The 17,945-nt window shown below is 44.5% G+C and overlaps 1 protein-coding gene across 1 annotated transcript in view; it reads left to right on the top strand.

Moving 5' to 3' along the window:
- TGM2 (transglutaminase 2) overlaps window positions 1-17,945 on the top strand; it is a 129,526-nt gene that overhangs the window by 55,161 nt on the left and 56,420 nt on the right. Inside the window, exons 2-4 of the mRNA XM_085619203.1 lie at window positions 7,327-7,506; window positions 14,592-14,834; window positions 16,290-16,408. Coding sequence (XP_085475329.1) covers window positions 7,327-7,506; window positions 14,592-14,834; window positions 16,290-16,408 — 542 coding nt within the window. The remainder of the gene's footprint in view (window positions 1-7,326; window positions 7,507-14,591; window positions 14,835-16,289; window positions 16,409-17,945) is intronic.

Here is a 17,945-nt window from a genome sequence, read left to right as displayed (position 1 = left end):
TTAGAAGGGATGAGAGGTGAGGAGTATGAAGTGGAGGGGTGGACGCATGTGTGGCAGAGTCCGTGGAAAAAGGTGAGAGGCTGGAGAAGTAAAGTAAAACATCGAATCAAACCAGTGTGCACTGCTAAATCCATTGTGTCTACCACGGACATCTGCAATTCTCTTTCTTTTGTTCCATGAAAAAGCTTAAATAAATCCCCTTACTTTTGAGATGTGTGTCTTTCTTACTGAGTTGTGATCTTTACCTGTCCTTCTTGTTTCTGGGGAATTTGATCCTGCTCCTATTGTGAACTTTATTACTAATCTTGCCCTTTGTATCAAATCTGACTCCTAGCAGGATTCCTACCTGCCCATATTCTGACCAGAGCTCATGTGTCCTGCCCAACTGTCTTTTGTGCCATCTGTTTTGCCTCCTTATCAGCACCTACCTAACTCTAACGCGAAATACTAAGGGGCACATGCATCAAGCTATTTACCGGTCGCAAACGGGCCGATTCAGAATCAGCCCATTTACGACCGGTAAAAAGCCATTTCCGATGTATTTTTGCAATGACCTATTTTACAAATGTAGTTAGGGAATCGGAATTTGCGCTTCCCTAAATGCAATGCAAGAAGCATTCTCAGAATGCGACTTTGCATTAAGGAATCGCAAGGTAACATCAACTTCAAGACATGTGTGTGTGCCACATGTGCACACATACCATTTTTGGGGGTGCATCAGGGTGGCCTTTTGGCCCCCTAGGACCCTTGAAATTGTATTCGCAATTTGCGATTACCTAAATGGTAATCTAAATTTGCAAATGCTGTCCCATTCATTCCTAGGGGCCTCTCGCTATTAGGGAATGCCTAGAGGCCTAATCGCAATTTGCGAATCATTATTAGGTAATGGGTAGGAATCTCAATTAATTTTGCGATTCCTACATGCATAAGGAATTGCGAGTTCTTAATAGCGATTCCTAATAATCGCTATTAAGGAATTGCAATTCCTTTGCTTAATGCATGTGCCCATAAAATCCTTTGGAAAAAAAGTCAACTAGCAAATGGCCTCCTTCAATCAATCACTGCAATAATAGTAACAGTAATACATTCCTCGATCATGCTCAAGCTGGTGTTCCACTCTCTTCATGGAATGGAAGTGGCCCTTCTTGCAATGTCAGATGATTTGTCCTCAATTCTTGATCGAGGAGGTGGAGCAGCCCTTACTAGACATCAGTGCCACATTTGACATTGTTTCCTATCAGTTAAGTAGATACATTGGGAATTCCCTTATCTACTGAAGCACTCCATCTCCCCATTTTGGTTATGTTCTAAACTTCTGACTTGCAGAGTCCCTGTGGGGCTCTTTACTGAGCCCTACACTGTAATTTCATCTTGGCCAGTTAGCCCTACTCACCGATTGCTATGTTTTCTCACTGATGAACTGTGCTCATGATACCCAAATCATCATTTACTTCAGCAACAATCTAGGCTCTGCCGAAGAAAAATTTCGGTTTTGTATGCAAGCAGTTGTTTCTTCAATAAAGATTCCTTCATTAAAGTGTTCTAGGGAACAAACAGAGGCCCCCTTCTTTAGCAGACCTCTTACCATATAGTCCTTTCTTTGTTTCAGGTGGAGCTTATCCCTTCAGCATCCCAAATAAGTCTACAAAAAAATAATTTTCGTTTTTGCACTCATGCAGTGTGAGTTGTGTATTGTCTACTATCCTGGACACAGAATAAGGTGTCGAGTACAGGGACGGCCTGGCCTGATATTAAAAGGATCCAGGGTGTGTAATCTAATGGGACCCCGCACATATATGTTATATTTCCATATGGCAAACTACAGTTTCACGAGACGCATATCATGCTATATTAGCTGTACAAAATAAGAACACCCTGAAGAAGGTCACAGTGGTGAATGAAACCTGTTGTCCGTGTTGCTTTACTGTAACACTTCGATTTATATGTTGCCCGTACAAGCACAATAAAGAAGATGTGGAACATTCTACATTTTGATTTGGACTCTTTCACATTATTGTTTATTGTTGAGGCACCATTTAATGTATTTTTATTAATTTCCAAACATCTTCTGTCCTTCTCTGGTCAGAACAATTATGTATAATCCACTTGCTTTTACAATATCTGTATTCAATACAAAATTATTTCTTTCCTCCACTCTCACTAGTGTAAGACTGTTGTACATTCAGTTATATTCCTGTTCCCTGGGCTCCCAGCCTCTTACATTGGTTTCCTTTATTCAACACTCTCAGTGCAATCTCTTTGCCTCTCTCTACTTTCCATTGACTTCCCATCGGCAAGCAAACCATCTTAAAAGCATTGTTCTTCAGTCACTGCACACTCAATAAAGCAGGTTGCTCTGTGTTTTTTTGATTGTCATACAACTCCTTATATTTTTTCCAGGGCCTTACACTCTGCGACAAGTAATGTTTTGTGCCTTTTTTAAATTAGGGAAGTTTTGGAAGCCGACCCTTCTCTTTCTGGCTGCAAAGCACAGGAACTCTCTCCCTGCTGAGCACCAATGTAGTTCCAATATTCTGTCTTTCTGGAAAAACTTAAATCTTGGTTTTCCTAATTAGGGCAGTGGGAACCTCTTCATTTGTTATCATTTAGCTCTAGGATGCCAGGGTAGAAGAGCGCTTTGCAGGTTATTGTCCAGTATCTCATTCAATGGAACAGTAGCTAAAGAAATTCACTAAACCTGCACCAGTTGCTCAAATATCTTGTAAAAGTATTTTGAAGGCCTATTCAGCTGAGACAAATGTAGAATGAGCCCTGTGTGTTTTTACAGTGCATCATTCACCATTATCTGTCAAAGAAACTAGAACCATAAAAAACATACCCAACTAGTTATACATTCCTAAAGTGTATTAAAATGCACCATTTATCATTAGCTCGGCTAAAATGCAACTCTTCAAGCAAATGTCATTTCAAACAATGGTCTCCCACTTGCCTGGCTTCATACACACAAGAACAAGGAGGTCACCTCTGCTCCTACTGTGTATTCCATCCTGAATGATTCCTAACCCACTTATATCCAGCTCTCCATTGCTCCCCTGGATGGAATGGTGCATACTTTTGAAAGATCCAACACTGGTAGCCCTGGAACCTTTTGCAAACATCCCACATGTACTGGACATGCAGCCACCAATGAACCAGCCTGACCCGCACAATGACCAGATTTCTTTTCAAGGTTGATAAATGGGTGGCAATATAAAGACACAAAGCAGATACTGATAAATGTAACCTGTTGCCTCAGACCAGGGTTCTCCACAGTCTGTCCTGGAGCACTGGATCCATGCCAGATTTTTAAGATAAGTACATTCATCTAAATGGGGATATACTAAACATCTGGCATGACTGGACCGACTTTGGAGAGCCCTGCCTCAGACCAATGCCTAGCTATACCAGGTCACCTCAGAGGCACTTTCCACCTTGCAGAAGACTGGGTAAAAGTCTGTCCATGCACCTAGTCTGCACTCTTACAAAAGTGCCATCTCCAGTCTCCTGAAACAGTCCAATACACACCCTATGCTATCTAAATGTGGATCATACTTAACCAACCCTCGTCGCCCTGACGTCCTTTAACATAATACTCTATGCTTCAATCTCCCGAAAAAATTCTCATTAAAATAAATGAGGCATGGTTCACCAGCAGTCCTGCATTCTGGCCACTTTCCATCCTCACGGGGCCTCGTTGGCTTCATGTTGAGGAGATCAAGGTGTTGGCTGCAACCTCCAAAGCCGCCTGCACCCTGCCACACCACCGCCACCTCGTATACAAGACTTCCATTCACCGACTGACCAGACTGCTTCTGGGGACTGTTAGGATCTGAAATATAAATGACAGCCTCATAGTCACAAATATGTTTCGTGCTCCTGACCACATTACTCTGGACATCCAGGCAGGCAAACAAGCAAATCTATCTAAAGAAATCTGTGTTTATGCAGCAGAAGAGCCCACCCAGAACTTGCACCTAAATAGCAGCTCTGACCTCTATGCGAAAATCTACCCACTTCTGAGGTTGCTCCTTAACCCAGCCCTCTGAGATGATCAACTAACCCACCTTCTCTTCCTTCTTCCATCAGACTTCCACTTTGGAGTTAAGGCAATTTCGTAAGTCATAAAAAAAATCCCCTGGAACCTCAAGTCACCAGTGCAGACTTGAGGATCCATATGTAAGTGTGGTGTGTGAAGTGTTTACTAACCCAAAGGGGATTTTTTTATGACTTAGGTCTTTCTGGTACCCCTCTCCTTTGGTTATTGGGTCCCTCTATTGTGTTTTTTGATGTTAAGGCAATTTCGAACATTATATTAAAATAAAAAAATGAGTATTTGACAGACCGGCTACCAATTAGGAAATCACTAAAAAGGGACTGCTTCTCCCGCGACTTCGCCTCCCAACATTCTCTTGATCGAAAAGCAGGATTGGGGTAGCCCCGATGGTTCCAGGGATGTTGTTGCAATCCTTGGAGTATGGCCTAGGAGCAGTTGAAGGTCTGTTGCCTTTTTCTTTCTTTTTTGCCCATCATCTCCAGCTTGATGGTGTCCTAGCTGCGGGTGCGCTGCGGGTGTGCAGAGAGCCACCGAGGTGGTGGGCTTGTCAGCCAGGTAAGCTGGGTATCGGTCAGGATGGCTTTGGAGATGATGCGACTGTCACTGAAAATTACATGGGGAGCTGGCGGAATACCATTATGGCACGTGTGATGTGGCCATGTTTCATCTGGCTCTGGATGTGGCATACTGTGGCATGTAGATTTGCCTCAAAGTCGGCCAATGTGTAGTCTGGGTGGCCATGGATTAGGGAATTATCAGCACCCAGATGTGAGAGTACGAGGGTGTGAACGAACAGTTCTCGTCCGTCTTTATTTTATTGTTATATCCAAGCTTTAAAGATAAAAGGTTGAGGCAACATCTAAAGTATTACTTAATTTTTCAAATAAAACTCCAAACCCACAGTGTTGGTGGACTGAACCAGGAACACGTGGGGTTGTTAAGCCGTCATCTGGAATTGAGACTACAAAGGTGTTTTAAATAGGAAAGAGTATGTGATGAAACTAATATATTAACGCTCAGAAGAACTTATGAAACAACAGGTGTTGCGAAACAAATATTAACAAGGGCACACAAAGTAGAGGAAATTAGATACTGTATTTTGAACACTGATGACAAGTATAATATACAAATGAATAACATAATTTCTTAGCAACAGTAGCATGCGACTTTCAGAAACTCCCCGCCTGACTTAAAAATGGCACTCACTATTTGTAATGTTCCAAACACTCCATACAGATCATTACTACATTCCTTCAACCATGGCCCGACTACTAAAACCTGTCAACACTCACTGGTTTTCGGGATAATTGCATGGCCTTTACATGTTCCTATTATTTTGAGTTGTCTGCTTCAGGGTCCTTAATGCCTGAATGTCAGCACCAGGGGCAGCTACTCTGTAATGGCGGGGGGAGTATCGCCTAACTTGTCAAAAGTCAGTCCGCTAAAAATAAAATGATAATAAAACAATATTATCATTTTATTTTCTGCTGACGTATTAACCCGATGTCAGTGGAGGGCGAGGCGGGGCAGGACCCTGGAAGGGGGAGGAGTTATGGGCACTGTAAAATGCACATGTCGGTTTGGCCGGCTGTCTTAGGCCGGCCAAACAGACTTGCACATTTGGGTTTCTACGACCCAGCTGTGTTGCACAGCCAGGTTGGAGAAACAGCACAGACTCCCAATTAAAGTCTGAGGGGGAAACCATGCCTCTCATACCAATCCTAGCGTTGCTCTCATGCTATTGAGAGCAGCGCCAGGATTGGGTGGTTAGCCTGTTCCTCATTGACTGCTGGGAGGAGAGCGGGAGAGTAAAACTGAGGCGGCTGACGTTCACAGGTACATTTTTTTTTAATTTTTCCCCTCACCCCACATTAGCCATAGGGCAGCCTCGACTGGTCCGCACATTAATAAATATATATAAAATAAGCCGTATTACCTTGTTACTGAACTAACATTTCCAGGGACATTGATCCCCAGTTTTAATTCTACCAGAGTAGAGTGGAGATGTGTAACAGGCTTACAATTCTCCTATGAAACTTGCCCGTCTTATAGTTAACACAGGACGTTGAATGATAGGCAGAATTAATCAACCATCACTGATATTTACAACCTTTCTCTCCCAACACTTCTTAACATGCTTTTTAGGTCTGGCGTCACTGTGTCGGCCCACTTCAGCCATTGGCAACCTTTACTGTCATTGGTGGCATTCTGCCTTTCACATGGAGCATATCCACGCACAAACTAGTTCCCTTAGCAGCCAGGCACTGCTACAGCAACATGTGCTTTTTAAGACTGAAAATTTGCTTTTAGTCAATTAATATGTTTTCAGATTGAAGAGGGCCTGTCCGCTTCCACAACATTTTAAAAAAACAAGACAAAATAAACACTGACAAAGCCAAATGGTTGACCGCCAACACCAGACCTATTGGCTTTGCCAGCACTTGTTCAATCAGCTTACCTGAAAGATCTGTTTAGTGACTCATGGACGTTAAGTAGGGATAGCCGTGCTTACTGTAGGCCTGCTCCTATCTATTTACGTCTTTGGGGTCAGGGAAGGCAAGGCTATGAAGATAAGGTAGGCGGTGCTTGTGCAACCATTTTTACCTTTTGTGGTTTTCTCTCCTTACCCTTACCCACATGGGCAGCAAACAGGGGGCTTTTAAGGAGTGCAGGGCAGGACAAAGGGGCAACTGTAATACATCACTGGGAGTCAAAGAGTCCTTTGTGTTACTTGTGCTATGCCTGGTATTTTGATGAATCAACATTTATATGTTTTTTGCATCAAATCCGTTTAGGAATTAAATGTCCATCTCACCACCCTTGAAGGCCCTCCTTAAAAATGCCAACAACCTACATGCTCAGTCTGTTTAACTAATTTAATTAATAGATAAGCTGTCTTATTCTGATGCGTCACATTATGCTTGATGGCTATACATCCGTAAGTTTACTTCGCATTTGTAAAGTTCTTTGGTGCTGGAGTCACCGGCTCTACCTGTTGCCCCTATGCCCCTACGCCCCCACACTTCTCCTAAACAGAAATGCGATACCCTCTTTTTCAAGTTAATGTTTTCTACCAGTGACCTTCTTTGTATCCTTGTCGGAAGATCTCCAAACCTTGAAGAGAAGTACTTTTCCAAAGAGCGAACTCCTCTTTCTGAATCCAAAATGTACATCTTTTGATTTTTCTACTGTTTAGTGTAGAAATTATGTAACCGAGCACCATCGTTTTATTGTTTGATGATGTTTTGGTCATTCTCCCTTATCCTTTACAGATCTGAAGCTGGACAGCTGTGACCTGGATTGTCAAGTCAACAACCAGCAGCATCGAACCGCTGACGTAGGGTGTGAAAAGCTGATTGTGAGGCGGGGACAGCCCTTCACCATCACCCTGCACTTCCAGTCCAGGGGCTACCAGGAGACAGTGGACCAGATTGCATTCAATGTACAGACAGGTAAATCTCATTTCACTCCCTGCCCTCTCAGTGTGAGAGTACTCCTCTCACGCCATTCTCCTAGGAAGCGAGGGAGCAGGGGGTGGTCACGTTGGTGATAAAATTAGGAGCATCCATGTTCCACTAGACAGAGACATTTGGCATTAAACAAGTGGACACAGCAGGACCTGAGCATTACCTATAGAGTGTATAAAAAGAGGAATAGGTCTGGGGTGAGCCTTGGTATTTTTGTGCTATTTTTAGGCTGCCAAGTCCTGGAGATTCTAGGCAGCTGAGAAGTGCTTTGGCCTGGTTACAAGGAAAGCTGAGCAAGTGGGTGTGTAAAGACCTCTTAAGACACTTTCCAAGTAGGCGGAGAGCGGAGTTTCCGAGAGTGTTTCTCTTATCATTAGGTCATCCAGTCACCCTGGCCGCTCAACCAGCAGACATTTTGTCAGGGATGCCTGTCCGTGAAAGGCCTCTACTTCACTTATAGGCGTCAGGGTGATCCTCAATGTAGCCTTATTTAAGGTAATGAAGGTGACCTGGTAATGCAGTTGCCAAGGACCATGGGAATCCAGTCCTATACTATGTCTCTTGATCCAGCAGTGGACATTCACATAAGAGGCAAGTCTGTCTGTCGTCATTGAAGACTCCCACATAGCCATGGCATACCCGCCCCTTTGAGAGGTCATGTTGTTGATATGCACTGTCCATCTGGCCTCAGACTAATTTTTGATTTTGACACATCTTCAGCTTCTACCTTCTTTTACGAACATATTTAGGTGGAGGGACAGGTTGGCAGTATTGCTGTTTGGATTCACAGTGATTTTTAGCATTAAACGTCCTACCGTGCTTGTGCCGTTTCTAAGTGTGTGAATAAATAAAAGATTGCGTTTACCAGGATTCAGAGGGTGAAATTCTGAGTTAGTCTTACCAGAATTCACAGGTGGGGGACCGGCCCAAGACCTATCACATCATCCCTCCCCCCCAAATGGTAATTCCCTTAAGGGAGACAGAGACTCGCAAACACCATCACTGCGTTAGAAAGTATACTATTCTCAGGCCGTAATTTATTACAATCAACATAAACACGACATTTATATCAAACCCATGACAAACAGATCACAGCGTATAATCTGCGAAATATAGCTTTCTGCTCACTACATGGCCCAAGATACTTCATACAGAGACTGATAGGATGAGGTTGGATGGAATACAAGCAAGAGAATACAATCTAAGCTTGATCCACTGCATTTATCAAATCTAGCGACAAATACTTTAAGAATAGACATGCAGAAAGAATCTCCATCCCACCAGACCAATATGAAACCAAGGAGGAACTAGCTGCATCATTTTGGTGTACACATGGCATTAGGAACTGTGGAAGGATTTTCAATACAGTAGGCAAAAAATAATTTTACCAGCTGGAGTGCTCCCTATATGCAAAAAAAAAAGTCCAGTTTGGACCTTTTATACGAAGAACTTGGAGCCAACATTTGGGTGTGTCCTATTGATGCTGCCATCCCTTGCCTTACGGAAAAGATAACTGTGCATGGCATTCATTAACTCTAAAAGCACATATTCTGCCGGGTCAGCTGAGGCAGTGTATAGCAGAGATCTTCTGAAGCTCCACTGGTGTTTAGGGCAATGTGAGCAGCCCCATAGGGTTGTGATTGATTCTCCTCCACCCAACTTCCAAACACAGGGAATACCTGACAGGAAGCAATCATGACCAGGGTCAGACTGAGACAGAAAATAGGACCAGGCACCAAAATAAATATGGCCCCATTAGTGAATTAGATATCTAAACAAGCTTTGGCAATGCCAAAAGGTTGGCTTCAGAGGCATGTTGTATGGTAATGTGAAGCATTGCAAGTAAATAGATCTGTATTTGCGTGGAAGCAAAGAAGTGTAGAATAATATTGGTGTAGGTTAAAAGGTCAAGTGACAGTTGCACTATCAATCGCGTCTTTATCCTCATGGATGCTCAGGACGGCTCCCGGCCGTCATGAGACACGGTAGTCGTGTGCTCATGACGGCCGGGAGCCGTCCGACCGTTGCCGCTCCGCCCACTCGCGGCTAATTCCCCGCCTGTGCGGGCGAATTAATTGGTGGGCGGAGTTCGGACAGCTCCCGGCCGTCATGAGCACACGCCCACTATGATTTATGACGGTCGGGAGCCATCCTGGGTACCAGAGCGCCACGCCCAGCCCCGCCCCCTCGCACCGCGGCAGAATTTGCCGCGCGGCGAAGGGGTTAAAATCAATGTAGTTTAATGAAGCCCTCCTCCCATCTGTGCTGCCTCCAAAGAAAAATAACATAAATGTTCTAGTTATCTAAGACACTTTACCAGCATTCCAGTGTCATGTGTGTGTCCCTATAATTTGAAGCTCAGGCAGCTGGATAAATAAACAAAATTATCACAGCTGCATGAAGGGCAACTGCTTTTTTTGTGGAAGCACACAACGTCTGCCCAGTCAAAACATGTATTCCTCTACTGATGCTCACATCATTTTCTGGCGGCAGCTGCGCTGTCAAGTCAGACCAAAAAAACTGGCCCATGTTGGCAAATGTAGGCAGTTTCGAACTTGTAAAGACACGCTATATAAATGTTTTGAAAGGCATGGAAGAGTGCATGGAATTGAGCTTGATGCAGGCAATGTTTGTTTTAATATTGGAGAAATCAACAAAAACCCGCCCAGCAGACCATAAAACAGACCCACAAACAGCCAAAAAAATTTGTCTGACCAGCTGTCGAGCTTTGCCAGATTGCCCTGTAGGCCAGTCCGCCACTGATCATGAGTTGCATTTATCTCCAGTGAGGTGCTGAATATGTAGCACATCCAAAAGCCTCGCCACTTAACCTGATGTCCAGCTTGTAAATAACTTTTCTGTGTATTTGGGCCGAACAGTTTCATCTTCCTGAATTCCAAAATGCTTCCAGTGACTGTTGTCTTAGCGGAATCCTTTCTACCCTGCAGGGTGCATTGTTCTCTACCGATAATAGATGTTGTCTATACTGTTGTAGGCTCTGGACTCTGGTGGTCAGGTTAAAATTGTTATCTCCGCTCCTCTTTCTGGTACTTTTGTTATTTTCAGAGGGCCAGAGAACAATGATAGGATGTCCAGGAATTTGCCTTCTCCATAGAGTGAAGTGATATTAGTGCCAGAATCTAGACCACAGGATATGCTTAAATCCAGGCATTAACATTCCATGCACAGATGTAGGAGTTTCAAGCTGCTATCTTAAGTGCTGAGGGGATGTTTTTTGAGTGCGTGGTTATTAGCTAGCTAGAGGGAGAGAGATCATACTAGGGATGACAGATTAGAGCGAGGGAGACAGAAAACATTGCGAGAGAGCTTCAGCATGTCTATCTCCCTTGAATTTTGGTTGCTGGGTTCACTGCTTAATTTGGAGACAGATATAGTGCACTGGCGCTCATTTTTGGAGACCAGCACTTACTTTTCCTCATCTGACTTTGACCAAGAAAGAGAAACACAAAAGGGGGGTGTAAGAAGGAAGAGGAAGGAAGAGAAAGGCAGAGAAACCGTCACAAAGTGAGAAAGCAGGGATAAAAAAGATCTTGCAAGAGTGAGATAATGCGGCAGGGTGGTGGATTGCAGAGGCATTATGTGGTATCAAGACTACGCAACCTTGGTGTTCGGCAGTCTCGACATTTGTCTGTGCCGGCTGCAGGCTTCTGAGGAAAACTTTGGGTACCAGCACTTATTGCTTTACAAATTAATCACTGGCTGGATTCATGGTCAGTTGAGTTCCTTATTGCAAGATGTCTGCCCTTCTTATAGCCCTCTCTAGGTTTTTTGTCACTGTCCGTGCTTTGCACTGCACTGGAAAGCGACCAAACACCCTCAATCGCATTTGTCGGCCGCCAAAATCCAAGCACAGACATTTTGTTTAATGCAAATGCAGGTTGTTTAGATCTCAATCTTCACTCTGGCAGATATTCTCTGTGGATGGTTTCCAAAGCCTTTGAATTGACCGTTGCTACCAACAGGGAGAGCACAGGCTTATGGGGCAATCTCTGGTTTAGCTCAGACATTTTCGGTGAAGTCCAAACCTGGAGAAGCTACACTTGAAGTTGAATATTTAGGAAATCATACAAAAAACATTAAATACTAATGTGACTGATTTATGAGACGACAAAAAATAGGCCAGCAGAGCAACAAGGTCTGGTATGGAGCACAGGCACAGAGCAAAATGGGTAGGCGCCAACTGCAACGGTGCCAAGTGAAAGTGGCCACTGCCCACCAATGGATCAATTAATTTCCGTTCACCTGTGCATTACCAAAATGTCCATTTGGGCGTGCACTGGAGAATGCAAAGCATAGTGTCAAAAAGATGCGGCTTCACCTGCTGTTCCAAGCCTTTGTGCGTTACACCGCCCCGAACTTTCAGAAATGGGGTGTGAAGGCCTCTCTTCATTAGCCATGTTGTCAAATTTGCAAACCCATTTAAAGGCTGCCGGGAGAACCCTCTGGAAGCAGCTACTTGGATGCACTGCATTCAGTGTTGGAGTGAGTTTCAGGTCAGAGAACGGCTAACGCTCCCTGTTCTGGGAAATATTGGCCCATGTTCTGGATGAAGCTCATGTCCAGGTGACGGCAGAAGGAGTAACTTTCCATAGAAGAGACTGCTGGAAAGGTCTCTAGGGGAGCCCCCGTCTCTACCATGCCAAGCTGTGCTAACCTCTGAGCATGGCTGACGCTGACCCTGTTTGTTCCTAGCATAGCTTTCAGTGTGGATGCCAAGATAGGCGTGGACAAATCCTGCATCTCTCTCAAAGCACTGTTTATTATTTGGTAGGACTGAAGGCTGGTAGCTCTCCCAAACCACACATCTGTAAACCAATTCCTCCACAGGTGTTAGCGATGATGTCACGTTCTGGGTGATTTCAGTCCACAAGCTGGCTGGTGCTGAGTGCGCTTGTGAAGAAGTCTTGTGTGTGATTCGTGTCCAGTGTCTCAATCCCTCCAATCTTCAGTGACTCTGAAGGCAGGGAAGAATCTCCAGGTGCAAGGAATCGCTGTGTGGGTTGTTGTTAGCAACACACAGCCGAACCCTCCTCTTGCTTTTGATCTGAGCTCCTCAGGGGAAGGGGAAACAATGTAACACGCCCTCCACCCCCCCCCCCCCCCCCTTCTCCCTTGCTCTCTCTTACCAAAATGTTCATTTCAGAGGGATTTAAAGAAAACAAAACAAATTTCCTCAGGCTGACAGAACAAAAGAGGAACACACAGCCTGCCACTTGAGTCCAGGCGGGGAACTTTCATCTGTGACTAGTGCTTTTTGGGAGCTAACCATGAAATCTGGGGAGTGGCGGGTAGTGTGGGGGAAACAGATCGGCACCACTCCAAAGAACACAATGACACTCGGGCACAAAGACGCGCCGAGGGACAGGACATGAAATGCGCTGCAGTCAAGCCTGCTAGACTCACATAGTGGTGCGCCGTTACGTGTCAGCAGCGTGACAAGACACGTAGCCCGCTACGTGCTGTGCGTGCACGCAGGTTAGCATTGGTTAACTCATGCTTAGTTCTCCTGTGAACATAGCGGCTATCTAGTTAGTCCCAGACACAGGATGTGAGTCGTGACCCGTTCCTATTGCACCTGATGTCTCATCAAGGAACCCCGAACAGAGATGACGTGTGCTCCACGTACAGCACGTAATCGAAAGGATGAGAGATCCGGTGCATTATTGCAGTCTCTCCACCTGGGGCGGAGAAGGAAGCATGTTAGTTTGGCAGCTCGGACATTTCTGGTTTAAGGTGGACAGGACAACCAATTGAGACACAAGTCGGAGTCTGTGCGTGGGGGTGGGGTAGGCGTGTGAGGTGACCTATGCGGGAACAGAGTGGAGCTCTGCCCCCTCAGACGGCTCTCACTTTAGCCCTCCTATGAGGGGTTCCTTGCCAATTTTTTTTTTGTTAAAAAACCGGCACAAAGAACTCTGTGTGTAGCTTAAGTAACTTTTTAAAATAATATTTTGGTTATTTTTACAAACGCAATTTTTAAGTACATTTAATTATTAAACTTTCTTTAATTTATGAAAAAAACATGCTTTATACTGGTGTGTGGCCAGAACTGGATGAAGAGCAGGGGATGCGCAGTGGCCGTGTGGCAGCGTGCCACGGCTTGGGCAGACATGCCTGTGTGCCAGGGAAGGTTGAGCAGCGTTTGAACACAGAGCGGGGCAGGAGTGCGGCTCAGGTTACGTCTTGGACTCTTGGCAGGACAAGAGAGAGAGCGAATAGCGAGCTAAGGCAAATGAGATAATGAGGGGAGGGATGAGGAATTCTTGAAAGTTCTCTGTGTGTTGGGCGTATAGCGGAGGATGGGAGAACTGTCGATGGTTTGGAAATGGGTTATTCTTTTATGGCCACGTACAGAATATAGGGGGGATATGTGGCATAAAAGAAAGAGCTGCTGACGTTGGCACTGGGGAGACAGATTCACATACATCGCGGCCTCAGCTCAACATCTTGTGAATCTGAGCTAATGGTGTCATCACTGGTTGTCATAAAAACAAAATATGTGTATGTTTGAGTGTGTGTGTATGTATGTGTGTATATATATATATATTTTTTTTTTCACACACACATGTATACTTGCACATACGCATGAAATGGGCTCAGCATTTTCCATTGCAGAAGATGCAGATTTCATGAGCAGGGCGGACGCTCCACCAGCTTCCACGGTGACGCCTGTGACGAAAATGCAAAGGTCTTTTGCCCAAAGTAGCACCAGCGGGCACCCATCTGCTTCACATTACAATTGCAGACTTTTAGCAGGAGGTGGAAGGTAGAAAACAGGAAATCAGGACTGTAAAAAAAAAAAAAAACGCAAGAATTTAAAATGAGGTTTAAAATGTTGGCAAGTGCTTCCAGCTGGGGCAGATGGAAGTTTAATAATGAACAGCTAAGTCCCTTTAAGCGAAATTCAGGCCGAGGTCAAACTCCACTATGTTATAAAGAGATTTGACAAAGTAGAAAAACATATGTACTTTTTTGGAGTAAAGTGTACAAATTGGTGAGAAAAAGCAACCACAACCGATCCACATTTCATAACCTTGTTGTGTTCACAGGACCCTGTCCTTTTGAGAATTCTGGGACCAAGGCTCGCTTTTCCCTGTCCGACTCGATTCAGGAGAAGGCCTGGAGTGCCACCGTCGCCAGCAACGATGGAAGTACACTGGCCCTTTCCGTCTGCTCCCCCCCTGATGCCCGGATTGGTCTTTACAACTTGTCCATGGAGGCTTCTATGGGGAGCGAGGGTACCAGCTTCCACCTTGGCACCTTCACCCTACTCTTCAACCCATGGTGTCCAGGTGAGTGGCTCTTGCATTCAGGAATTGACTGTGATGGAAGAGGGAGGAAGGATGGAGTTTCCAGAGAAGAAGAGAGGAGCAGCTCAAAAAATGTACAGATATTTAATATTACCTATCGGAGGTGCTCTCTTAGCCATAAAGCTCAATGTTAATTAAGAATCTTGGAAAATATGTCTATTGAGCTGGGCATATTTTCAGTGTTGCGCCATTGTTGAGTGGCCGTTGGGCCATATGTAGGGTTTCTGCCAAATTTTCAATTAAGTGGAGTGGACTTTCAGGTTTTGCCTCACTAGGCTTCTTGCATCAGCATCTGCAAAATTTTAAAAGTAAAGCTAACTGGGGAACTACACCCTTAAGACATTTTAGGCAGCCTCTTTCTTGTTATTCTGACGTGCATTTCAAAATATCTATATTTTGGATGCTTGGATCTTCTAGAAATGTATTATTTGACAGCTCTGAACTTGTTATTATGTTTAAAGCAGGACTTGTTCCTCTACAACCCTGGAATCCTCAGTTTAGAATTTGCTGAATGCAGGTATAGCTTGGATTTTGTTCTAGTTCTAAGTTACTTTAGCGTGGCAATGTCAGTGTGTCTCCCCCCAGACCTTTTTTTGTTCCTGGGATTCCTACACCACCTGTGTACAGGGTGTATCTCAAAAAGTTGCGGTGATAGACCTTCTACACCCTTTTGCCCCATATCTTCTTTCTAGTGCAAGTGGTGGAAGGTGAGCCCAGCATCTCCACTTGTACTTGTCGGTTTGCACCTGCCCCTTCCTGCATGCTGGGGGTCAGTTGTGCTTTGATTCTAGATTCTTGGCTTTTACAGCTTATTCCCAACTTCTCACTTCCTGCCTCTGTAACTTCCATTCAGCCTTTTTATAATGATTTGGTTAGCTGCAGTGTTCTGGTGAAAGAAGGTAGGAACCGGATGGGATGTGGCAAAACGACTGCACACGTTCTTTACTGTTGGTCCTCTCTTGTGTGCCAATCCTGGTGTCAGGGTGAGAAGATAGTACAATGAAGCTTTTATCCCATTATTTCATGATATTGTATTTTATTTGGCGTTTTCCTAAAGTGCTAGTCCAAGAGCGCTATGGATCACAATCAACGGCTTAGCAATGGTTAAAAGATTAAATAGTTCAGATAGAGATGCAGTAGAGGGCCTTGTATACTTATAAAATGAAGATACAGCCTCAAGAGAGGCTTGTTAAATATGATTGTAAGCAGTTCTAGAGGAGTTGAGCAAAGCTTATTTTAGCACTCTAACCAGCAGGCTTAGAAAGGAGCTAGAAGCCGTGTTGGCAATTACCGTGAATTGGAATATGGCCTAGAACCCAAATCCAAATGTTGAGTGCCAAGACCACTGTGTTTATATTTGCTTTTTACCATACCAATGATGTGTACAAATCCTAATCGAAGCCCCTGTGCTTCTTTTGCTCCTCCCGTAAACCACAGATGACTCTGTTTTTATGGACAGTGAAGAGCAGAGAAATGAATATGTGCTGACTCAGCATGGCATCATTTATCAAGGATTGAAAGACCTCATGGAACCAGTCCCTTGGAACTACGGACAGGTACACTTCTAACCTACCTCTCTGGCTTTCCCGCTTTACGCTGGCTTTGACCCTCTAGTGATCCTACCGCTCACCCTTTCTTTACTGTAATTTTTCCTACCACTCCATTCCTGCGAGTGACATTGAACTGCACCTACTACCCCTAATTTGTGCATTCACCTTTCCTTACATTCTGCCAAGCCACGTCCAGGTGTGTGTATAGCTTGTGTGCACTGTGAAAATATAACATACAGAAATATTGTCGAACATAAATATGTTTTACAAAAATAAATTCACATTGGGCATAGATTTTCTACTATTAACTCCAACTGGGGTCTATTTTTGTAAACCATATTTAGGACACTTTATTTTGCTTGTCATCCCTTCTGGAGGGTGCCTAGCCTAGCCATTGTGGAGGGACCCTTCTCATGAGGAGCAGGGACAGGACTGATCTGCACGAGGGGAGCTTCTGTCTAGAGTGGCACAGATGGCAAAAAAGCCATGAGTTGGAATGCTACCTGGAGTGAGTGCCACAGATCTAGATTTTTTGCTAGCATTCATCCAATCACCCTCTCTGTGTTTGCTGTAATGCCCTAAGTGGCCAAGGTTATGCCCAACGCCCTAAGTGGCCAAGGTTATGCCCAGACGTGGATCTCTTGCTCACTCTGTAATAGGGTCCAAGCTCTAACTCAGTGACAACTCCTAACAAGGCTGAAACAGGTATGGGGTTGCTTGGGTTCCGTTCCGGAAGAGCGCTTGCCTGGGAGTTGAGAATGGACTATTCCATGATGAGCAGCATGCAGGCCTCAGTCGAGAGCGGCACCGTGGGTAAAAACCAATGGGTTGGCATGCACTTTCCTCCTCCCACCTTTACCTCTTTGGTCTTCACTGTACCGCTCACATATCAACGTTCCTCTCCCAAGCCCCTGTCATTAAAATGACATGCCACATTCCAGGAAAGAAGGGAATATAGGTCAAAATCAACTAAAGAAAGTGCCTCGGTACAAATATTTTTAGAGTGCAGGCAACGTTTTATTTTTGGCTTTGTGTACTCAATTTCCCCTAGAAATAAGGGCAATTTTCAGGGCATTTGTTGAAAACTACTGACTTCTTATTGCCACACATGGTGACACAATACACAGCTGCCTAGAATTCAATAAATGCATCATAAACACTGATCCACTCTGCCACAGTGACATAATTGACAACCAAGCCCTTAAAGTCACTGTGTCCCATTTCCAACCTGCAACACCATTACTGTACCATGCCTTACAACTCACTCATAACTTTGCTGACGCACCACCGTTCAGATGTGCCCATTGTATTCCTATATTTGTCCTGACTGGAATAGGCCACACACTTCCAATTTTACTCTAGGGACCCTCCTACAGTTCAGCCAGTGCACCCCAACACATACATGAAGTACTCAATGCTTCTCCATTAAGGGATTCCTGAATCTGCTCTCCCAATGCAGGTCAATTCAGATCTGATTTTCAATATTTAAATGTTCATGAGTCTCAGAATGTAACAATGAGTGTTTGTGCAGCAAGGCATAGGA

Source organism: Triturus cristatus, chromosome 7 (genome assembly GCF_964204655.1).
Source record: "Triturus cristatus chromosome 7, aTriCri1.1, whole genome shotgun sequence".
Lineage (NCBI taxonomy): Eukaryota > Metazoa > Chordata > Amphibia > Caudata > Salamandridae > Triturus > Triturus cristatus.
This window is presented reverse-complemented; position numbering and strand designations above follow the sequence as displayed.